A 10,796-nucleotide genomic window follows, 5' to 3' on the forward strand; every position below is an offset into this window, starting at 1 on the left:
AAATTGGGAGCACAATTTGATGGTGGATATCTCCATGCTAAAGTACAGTTTTACGATGACAGGAATTCGTTGTGGTTGCATCGTGGTGCTACTGTACGGTAGACTCTCTCTCTCTCTCTCTGAGACTCTGATTAGACTCTACTCTCTACTGGGAGAGAATAGAGAGGGGTGGCAATTGTGGACTTGTAAAGTTGTAAAACGTAATCCACAACTCCACACCAATGAAAATTCAAAAGCTGGACACTAGGGCAGTTGGATTGCAAGTCTACAACGTTTGCAGTTTGCACATAAAAGAAGGGTAAAATGGACATGTAGCTATTCGTATTCTATTGGTGAATCACTTCAAGATCCACAGTGACCACACGGTAGTCGGTGGTCGGTACTCCGCCCTCGGGTACTGTACATAACTACATGTGATATGACCGTATTATGTAGTGAATGTATTACTCATCGGCCAACACACTTTACTGTATATATTACACAAGTGGCAACAAAATTCCCCTTTCATAAACAACGAATAATACACACACACGATCTGTAGCCTAAAAATATATTGGGCACTATTTTTACTTTTTTAGTACTAGGTTTCTGTTTGTTTTTAAAAAACAAATATGCATAGTTCCAAAGGTAAACTGGGCATGTGGCTATTCATATTCTATTGGTGAAACACTTCAAGATCCAAGTGACCACACGGTACTGTAGTCTGTAAATAGTCTGTACAAATGAGATTATGAGTCAAGTCTCAACAGACTCAACGCTCAACCCTCACAACCCTATTCTTGATATTTATACTTTTCCAAACAAAAATCAGAACTTTTGCGTTGGTATCTAGAGTTTCGGAGCAAACACTTTTGCACTGCTCCGTGATAAATGTGTATTTCTGTACAGTTCTTTTATTGGCTTTTTCTTGTGACACTATCGTACCATAGATATTTATTACATTAAAGAATGATTGAGGATTCTTAAATTTCTTGTCTAAAAAAATATATGATAGTTTTAAAGTTGTTTGTTTTTAGAAAACAACAGTTTATATATGTTTGTCTATTCCTTGCTTTCTGTATGCATCATCGTATTTGTTTTTAAAACAAAAAATAAATAAATACAAACCTTCTTTATAAATAAATAGTGCCGAGCAAAAGTATTCCTTTTAGAAATAACTCAAAAGAGTCTCTACTCTCTCTTCTATAGTCCCCACAATCCGATCCGAAAATCGAAAACAGACCCACCCAAAAACATCTAGTCGAATACTTCGAACCTCAGCTCTACCGTACAGACAATTTGTTTTGCAGTTGTGCGTTCATGCCTTATGCCCCATACAGCAATTGAAACATTTTAAAATAGAATAAAATCTTCGTTTACAGCGATCCACTAAGAATCTCAAAAAAATACTATTAAGATTCGTTTAAAGATTATTTATCAGTATACTACTGTAGAGTGAATATACAGGAATAAATCGCGGCCAGTCGAAAGTGCGAAAACAGGACATACACATACGCTGTATCTCCCCTCGGACCCCGAGCATCGGCCCGGATCGCCAAACGAACCGAATCGTATCCTTTGGTCAGCAGCTCCACCGTCTGAGTCTCCCATGATTGCATGAAGTCTTTGTAGTCGCCAGAGAAGTTCGTGCAGCACATACCCAAATTGGCAAGCACGAGCAAGCAGCTTACCGTTCCACGACTATTGTTCTGCTGTGCGAACGAAACCGCACGTGAAACACCCGCCTCGAGTATCAAGGGCGCGGTTGTCGAACTCCTCACCGAGAATCCATGTTTCACCAATCTTGCCAGCGTTTTCCCCGTGTCGGCATATATAAGTGCGTGTAATTTGGACTGGGAAGCACCAACCCCTGAACTCGAGCCGAGGTCATTAAGAAATTCTGATGTGCCTCCGCCTATACGCTCGAATCGTTCTAACCGATCGGGGCTGAACGTACGCGTCAGCTGTGTGATCCGGATGTTCAGTACGTCATTATAACTCTTCATTACCGAAGGGGTACACTTGCACATGTCTTCTATATATCCCCGAACTGTATCGCATTCGTAGGACCCACCCTTCACCACTGCGTTCACGGGAGGTGGGCCACTCTGCTGTTGGTCTGAACCCAATTCCGCTGATAGCCGTCGCATCATCTTCAGCAAGCGCGAGCTGTCCGTGCACTGAGGTACAACTATATCCGCCTTCTGCGAATCACCTGTGTTCCTACCAGAGTCCATTTTCGCTGCCGTGCTCGTCCCTCTGGTTTGTGTGTAACCATAGCCAACGCCGGTATTTCTTCCACGGTAAATTGCCGAGCGCATTTGTGGCGCAGGCGATGTTACTGGCCTTATTTGTGTCATGTGCGGACGGTTATGCAATACCCGAGAACTATATAGAAGCTCGTCAGACATAGAATGCGAGCCGCCCCCATTCGATGTACGAGGTGAGCCGAGCATTTCCACATCATCGTGGAACACCACAGACTGTCTTCCAGACCTCTGTCGACCTTGTGGGTTGTCGCGAGTGCCTAAGTTGTTGCTATCCTGGTCATAGTCGCGAGCGTGTGCTTGATTGTAGAGCGTCTGTTGACTGTGATCATTTAAAGGTTGTATTGGACCTCGTCTTGTACCACGGGATGATTTTATTTTGTCCTGATTCAATCTTGAAGGAGCGGCCGAATAGTCTTTTTTCTTGTTAGATCTGCCGATATACCGCCCGTTCGATTGAAGCCTCGGATCATGTATGTCCAGGACGCTTTCCAGCTCTAGAAGGGATGACTCTCGCCGCCGGGTAGTGGCATCGATCTGTGTTTGCATCGGAGGTGAGGAGCATCAAATATTTGTTAGGCCCGCATCAATGATCAATAAAATAAAATTCACGAACACAAACGTCGTCTCAACGTAATCATGTATGTCTTTGGGTCTCTTTCCCTGTGCCTTTGCGTAGAAATGAGTACAGTAGTATTGATGAAATGCTCTTTCAATCTCAACAAATGCTCATAGACATGTGACCCACAATCACAGCATTCAATTGTATTGTGTGCCACCATCATATTGCGGAAATTACACAACTCAAGCTACAGTGAAATGGAACCGAAACAATACTATACTCGTATCATCTCCTTAACGCCGGAACTTGGAATTTTTGACCAAGACAAAGACGTGAGTCTAACCTACATACGCACAAAGCATCAACACCCACACATTCGATTTGTAGCTAGCACTTCAATCGTAGATAATATGAGCTTAGTACTGACAAGTGTAGAAACCTAGGGCTGAGACTATACCCATTTATCTCGCACATACCGTATTGCTATCCTGCATGTACGATTTGATCAGTGTCGCGCTCCTTCCGAATCCCGCGGGAACATGTGGCCATCCCTTCTCGCCCGCGACAGCCACACTACTGTCGACTCGCTCCGCTGATATTACGGCCTGACCAGTCCGCCTCTTACCCTCTCGCCGAGGCGAATTTCTCACACGCCTGTCCTCGTCAGTGTTGGATGGCGGGTTTGAATCGCGTCTGTGTGGCCTTCTGCGCGTCCCACTACTCCCACGCGTGTCGCTGTCATCCGTATACTCCAGCTCCATCTCCAAAGCCTCGTTATCATACCCGGCACTAGCTGGCGACATCCGTGTCCCGGAATTCATCCCGGAATTCCGGTTCCTCTCCCGCCCGCTAGCTGCATTGATGGTGTCAGTGTCTTCAGCGTAGTCGGATCGCTTGTCCCTTCTATGTCTCAGAGGCGCTTTGAAGCCAGTACCCTCCCTTCCGGTACCCTCGTGAGGTGCATCTGCCTGCTGACTCATTCTTGGGCGACTGTTACTACCACTATTCGCCTTCGGCGTGTCCTCCTCAAACTCGATGTTGGCTCGCGGGGAATAGTTGGTTCCAACCGTACCAGACGCAGACGCAGGTGTTTCTTGGTGCAGCGGTGTATCTCCACCCACAGTCGTCGGTGTCTCGCCGGCACTCTCGGGTGTGAAGCCCAGAGGGCCCCCATTAGCGTATGCATACGTAGACCTCGACCCCGCGCTCGGGCGAGAAGGTGTTGTGGCGTGTGCATAGATCGACGCATCGGTCTTGTTGTTTGTCTTCAGTGGTGAGGGCGCCGCGCTAACGTGTACATTAGCTCGCCGCTGATGCGACATGTCATCGGCGTGTACGCGTGTGCAATGGTTCATACAGTTACCCGTGTGGCGAGTTGAGTCGCTTTTGGTCACTCCGAGGAATCGCCGGACCGCATCTCTCAGTGAGTCTGAGGAGAGGGTCGCGAGCAACTGTTCGTCTGACGGAGGCGACGGGGGCACCGTACTCCTTAATTGTCCACCATACGCTGTCGGGACGGGTTGCAGCCGTGTGCGTGGGTGCGCGGTTTCTGGCTGCGTGTACGTGTACGTGTCTGTGGCGAGATGGGAGCTGGAGGGCGCATACACATTCGTACTTATCGGCGAGGGTGACCGAGTAGAAGTCTCGCGTAACTTGCTGTGTGTCTGGACACGTGGTGAATTCCAGCTGTTCCCGCCCAGGCGCTGAGCGGTATCTGGCTCGTTCGCATCGCTGACATGCACAAACGAGATGGGACCGCCTGGCCCCACAGTCCCACACTCCTTCGCAGGTATACGCTGGGCTTGTCCTGAGGCAGCCCAGGTTGTACCCCTCTCGGGCAAACCGGTAGCATTCGAGCTCATGGCCATACCTAGCTCCGGCTTGGCACGGCCGCTCTCGCAGTGCATACGGTTTAGGTTTAGGCTCGCGGGCATGTTGTGGACACCATCTGGACCGTTTCCTGCGGGTCCAGTCACCCCCACATCCCCGGCTGTGCTGGACAGAGTGGGTAACTTCATGAAGGACACGTCTCCCGAGTTCGGGTCTATTGGCGAGCTCCCCTGCGGTCGGTTGGTGCTACCAGTACTATCCTTGGTGTGCTCTACGTCGCCCTCCTGAGGGAGTGTAGAGCCGTTGTGTGCATCTGCGTGCATACCATGGTTAGAACGGCCGTTGGCTTCGGTCGCTACAGTCGGTACAGTTGTCGCGTACATCGAAGACAGGCCATGTGCACGCGCAGGGTCTTTCACTGAAGCCAGGGCGCGGGCCAGTTTGCTCAGCGAGGGGAACTCGCTACCCTCTTGTGCAGATGGGGAGTGTGTGTTACTGTGTTTAGCTGTTGCAATGGCACTGGGTTGTATCTTAGCGCTTAGAGAACCATTCTGGTTGCTCCCATGGGCTCGCATTTGGTCTTTCGGCGGCGGCTGTGTGTGATCTGGGACCGACGGGGTGAAGCTGGTTGCATTCATGGCTATGAGCTGCTTGTCCTCGACGCCTGGCAGCACAATGAACCCGTCTAGAAACTGCAGCTTGGTAGTCGAGCCGTGGTGGGCGAGTGTGCGCACGTCTCTGCGGTGTTGTAGGAACGCCTGCGATTGGTGTGAGGAGAAAGAACTGTGAGCCATGGCGTGAACATCTCGAATGGTAACATCTCCGCTAGTCGAAATAGCGCAATTGCCGAATTGACTTCAACAAAGCATGATATACATTGCCTTTGTGCGTGCATGTGAGCGCACAACCGACAGTGGGAGGTGGTAAGCACACTTGGACTCTACGTGATATATGCCAGATGTTTTGTCCTTGTCCGTGCACGAGCCACTTACATCGAGGCCATAGTGTAGAGTGCGAACTGACTTCGGACACGCATACGACATGGACGTGTTAGCGCGCTCTTAGCGAACCCCCTCGCAGTCTAATCCTAACTTGGCATCATTAAGGATATTTCGGAGATCTCTGCAACTTCAACTTGCATACAAGCCGCTATGGTATGCGCACAAAAGCAAGAAGCGTACAAGCAACAAACCAGCAAAACCGATAGCATGGAATCCAGCTACAATACGATACTTTGTGAGCTGTGACTAGCAGCACGATGCAGCACCATACACAATGGCTGAGCCCTTTTAATGTACCACACAACTATACCAACACACACACATATATATATATATATATATATAGGCATATAATCTCTCTAACGGTAAGTGACGCGATATATCGAATACCTGTTTCTGCGGTACCGGCAGAGTGCTGATAAACTTGTCAATCTGCACAGTACTGGAGGTGACGGCCACACGAGCATCCACCACTCGCTCACCCAACTTGATACGCGCGTCTCGGAACGGTACAGCCAAATCACTAGCAAGACCAGTATAAAGCAGGCCGGTATCCTCGCGAGTGTGAGTGTGCGTGAGAGTGTGTGTGCCCTGCCGAGATGGACTATCGGAGTACGGACGTGGATGAGTGGGGTGTTTAGAGGTATCGGAGACCCTGAGTGTGCCTGTTAAGCCGTCCACAGGCATCTCCGATCGCTTAGCAGCGGAAAAGAGGGTGGTGAGCAAGAACGGATTGTCTCTGGTGTCGAGGTATGCCAGCTCGGGTAGGTGCTGCACGATGTTCAGCACACACTCACGGCGCTCGAGCCGGTTATTGTTTGCCAGCAACACCGCCAGTTTGTGGAACGAGTATGCTTGGGTCTGGGCCAGTGCGTGGGTACGTGACGGGTGGGTGCCCGAGTGATCTATTGCATCAAAGGGCTTGGCCTGGGCTGTCAGAAAGTCCAGGGTGCTGTAGTGGTTGTTCGATAAATCCAGCACGCGCAGCGGCGATGTCCCGTTAGGTAGACGGAATTGGAAGTGCCGCCTCGGAGAGCGCTCGTTCAATGTGCTGTGTATGCTTCCCTGTGCGTGTGCACGCGTGTCGTTGGCTTCAGATCCCTCTCGCGTTCCCGTGAAGGACAGGCGGTTGTTGGACGCCTTCAGCACTGCAGACAATAAGGTTTGGGCAGTTTTAGTCCACCTATTTCACCAGGTTCTCAGTATACGCAGTCCAATGACTCATGAAACCTAACCTAAAACCCCAGTCTTCAAGTCGTTGCTTTTTCTGATCTCAAAGTCTAAATTTGTCTTGAAAGCGCCCATACATTATTTCGGTGACTCTGTAGTTGCCCTTGGTATTAGTGTTTGGTTTCGTCAGGGATAGATGGCTACAAGTGTCTTGCAGATAATTGGGACACAACCAAGTACAAAAAAGGCTGCCTATTAAACCACAAGTTCTCAACAAGACGTGCCTAACTGCAGTCAAGTACATCGTGAGGAAATACGCACCTATCAAATTAGATAAACACGTATCAACCCAAGGAAAAACATAGATTACTGATTGATATATAAATAGCACCTTTCATACTCGTTAGACACACGTTCATAGTTGATAGGAGAATACTAGTCTTAGGATGTGGTAAACACCGCAAGGCCAGAGACGAGACTACAGGTCGCTGGAGTCTTTCCCCATAATATCATCCATAGACCAACTGCGTGCACAAATCTTATGGCGAAATATGTACCAACCGTTCAGTTTCATTCCAGTACATTGGCAGCATAGAGACGCTTGCCTTTCCAATGCAATAGACACAAAATGTCAGCTATAGACTGCAGATGGGTATAGTTGTGGTCTACCAAACCCCTCTCGCAAATAATCTGTAACAACCTGAATCTACGAGATATACGCAGAAGCCTTCACACTCGTTCTACCACTAAATTCACAAAGACACTTAGTTTTTACCACTGAATTCGCACAGATATTTACCTTTCAAGTTTGGGAGACACAAGAGACCAGTGATGGACTGCAGATAGTTGTGGTCTACTACCACCCTCTCGGTAGTGTCCGGCAGCCAGAGGCACTCATGCGCCCAATCGGCCAGGTGCAAGTCCACAGAACGCGGATCTGGATACCGCAGAAGGTATATTATGCGATTAGGTTCTGTTAGAAAACCAGCAGGCTTTACCCAAGTAGGTAACCATATCAGTTGGTACAACGACAATCACACAGAGCGATGAGACGAGTTGCTGGTCTGTAGTGAGCGTCTCGGTGATTAAATCAGGTATTTGCAAAGCGCTACTTCTAAATCATCCTGATAAAGCAATGTGCAGTCATACCACACTCACCTGCAGACCGGCCCAGGAGATTGTTGGCGATGGATACCGCCCGCAGGGAACGCAGCTCCCGCAAGTCTAAGGTGGTGATGCTGTTGCTATCCACATTCAGATCTTGCAGGTTCGGGAACGCTCGCGCGAACGATACACCGTGCACTCGGATGCTCTGGAGTTCGTTGTTGCGTAAACTCAGCGCCTGGCGATGGGAGAGATTGAGATGAATGAGATGAAGTATGCTTATGTGAATATTGTATAGTTGCTGTTCATAGGGTAGAGATACCGAGTATGAGTTATATCGATTGGCTGTGGGTGGGTTGGGTACAGTCCAAGCTCGCATTGGTACCTCAGACGAAGAACAAAATCACTACGCCCTAAACAATATAGCACGATTTCTAGATGGTGTAGATGAACAGAAGCGTGGGTAACCGGGCACACTTTGTGTATGCATTCGGATCAGAATGCATTCTTTGTTCCCAAATATTAACTAGTTGATGAAAAGACAATCCAGACAAGTTTTATGAGCCAAGCTAGAGGTTTGCCTCATTGGCCTAGTTACTATGATATCTGCGTATCGTTCGCTGCACACGATGCATAGTCTGTTTGTCACACACATCTAATATATATTTTAACAACCCCAATATATATAAAACACAGACCAAGATGTACGCACGTACCTGGAGAGAGGGTACAGTTGCTACAAGCCTGTCCTGGTTCTCGCCCGAGGGATTGAATGCCAATCTGGATGATGCAAAGTCATTGCCGTCCAGGGACAGCCACCTTAAGAGGGGCAACGAGGCGAATGTCTCTACATCCATGTAGGTAAGCTGATTGTATGACAGATCCAGTACTGCGCAGAAAAGGGGGTAAAGGGTTACACAGGGCTCGGAGCGAAGATGGACACGTGCAGCGGTCTTATTTAATTGAGGCTAACTTTCTGTTTGACGGATGCAAGATATGTATGTGGCATACATCCCATCACAGGTGTACCAAACCTGTAAACAGTTCTGTGCTCTCATACACTCTCCTTACTCTCGGGTCTCACATCAGACACGAGCTTCTCGACCAAAAACTTCAACTACTACGAAATGATTGCAGTTGTAATGATGAAATGTGCATTCACAACCTGTCCATACGTGTCGCACCCTAACATACTATGAATATACTATAGAAATACAGCACACACACAAAACAGATACATAGATCTGACCGATATAGACTCCATAAACGCAGCACGCCGGTTCGCTTAGTACATATTTGTGAACAAAGCCTCCTCCTCACCTTGCAATGCGGGTAAGCTGCCAGCCAAGGGCTTTATATCGCTCAAGAAATTGTACGCCAGCGTGAGTGTCTGTATATTTGACAGGAACTGGAAGCGTACGGGTCGATGGAAGCGGGACAGAGACGCTATTTCGGCACGTGACAAATCAAGCGTTGGCTTGACATCGGTCGAGCGTGTGGGTGTGTTGTTGGGCGAGGACTCTTCGAACGGGGCGACGGGATCCGTTGTGAAGTATTTGAGGCGTTTGAGTACTGTGTGGGACGCAGACGAAGAATTGAGAACAGATGTGATGTTTGTCGGTCTGAATTTTTGTTATACCGGTAGTAGGCTAATTGAAGGCCAATAGTTTAGGCTGAGGTATATAGTCCAAACGTGTGGGACGCAGAAGTAAAAGCTAGGACAGATTCTCTTTCACTGACTCGACTTTTGACTATATCGGTAGACATGATGTAGACCTGTAGTCAATATCGAGGTATATGGTCGATACTTGTGGGAATTAGAAGTTGGAACGAGACTTGCGATGTTCACGGCGACGACAACAGGACGGGATAGATATTTACTAACGAGAAGTGCACTAGTATTTGGCCACCACACAAGCCAGCGAGGACGGGAGCCAAGCACATACACCCGCCGTTCAGCTGTTTCAAAGATTATTCCTATTTCGTGAACTCCTTGATTGTCGACCCCGTGAATAGCAAAGAGTTACGTGATTGGCATTTTACATCCCTACATATACCTTGATTTGAGTGCAAGTTGAGACCTTCTTGATCAGTGTAAGTGAACTCAACATGTGTCTAGTTGCCTACGTATCCTCTATATGTATGTCTGTGTATACCTAAATTTGAGGTTTCAGTGCCGGTTGCGATCTTTCTCAGGCCAGCAAGTGGCATATACGAGTCCAGAAGCTAAGTTATCGCCTATACGCGTGCCTGTATGCCTTGATTGGAGTGTCGGTTGTGACCTTTCTAAAGTGTGCGGGTGAACTAAATGATCCTACTATATGATTGCTCTCTGTATACCTTGATTGGAGTGTGTGCTGCGACCTTCGAACTCGGGATGGTCTTGCCAGAATCCTGGCGACTTGCTAGCAGCCGTCCGTGGTGTCAAGGTCGTGGTAGGGTTGGTAGTCAGTTGGTCATTGATTGGCCCAACTTGTCTGTTAGGATAATGAAACAATACTGTCAGTCACTAGACTTGACTTAGTCAAATGATATCCTGGTTCCATTCGAGCTACTCAGTCCTTTTACCCTTATACAGAGCAGACAGCTGCTCTCAAATACCCCAGAGCCTGGTATCTCCGCTCTCGGTTTCGAGTGGTATCGATTATTGCTGGCTACAACAGCGTAGGTAAATCGGTGCGATAGGCACCTCTCCCTTGCTACGACGATCACGAGGACGTCACGAGTGAAAAACGCACAAACAACAGCACAACGTATGTGTAATGCTCATATATATATATATATATATATATCCATACATACATATATACATACATACATACATACATACATACATACATACATACATACATACATACATACATACATACATACATACATACA

The 10,796-nt window shown here is 47.9% G+C and overlaps 1 protein-coding gene across 1 annotated transcript; it reads right to left on the bottom strand.

The window, feature by feature from the left end:
* Nucleotides 1–1,400: 1,400 nt before the first annotated feature.
* Nucleotides 1,401–10,459, bottom strand: SARC_00277 (hypothetical protein; the record flags this gene model as incomplete). Its single annotated transcript, XM_014306075.1, has 9 exons — nucleotides 1,401–2,783; nucleotides 3,285–5,396; nucleotides 6,030–6,787; nucleotides 7,609–7,746; nucleotides 7,968–8,151; nucleotides 8,630–8,802; nucleotides 9,234–9,485; nucleotides 10,254–10,390; nucleotides 10,434–10,459. 9 exons carry the CDS (start codon nucleotides 10,457–10,459, stop codon nucleotides 1,425–1,427), a joined length of 5,139 nt encoding a protein of 1,712 aa, XP_014161550.1. The 3' UTR covers nucleotides 1,401–1,424.
* Nucleotides 10,460–10,796: the final 337 nt, after the last annotated feature.

The sequence above is a fragment of the Sphaeroforma arctica genome, assembly GCF_001186125.1.
Source record: "Sphaeroforma arctica JP610 unplaced genomic scaffold supercont1.7, whole genome shotgun sequence".
NCBI classification, from domain to species: domain Eukaryota; class Ichthyosporea; order Ichthyophonida; genus Sphaeroforma; species Sphaeroforma arctica.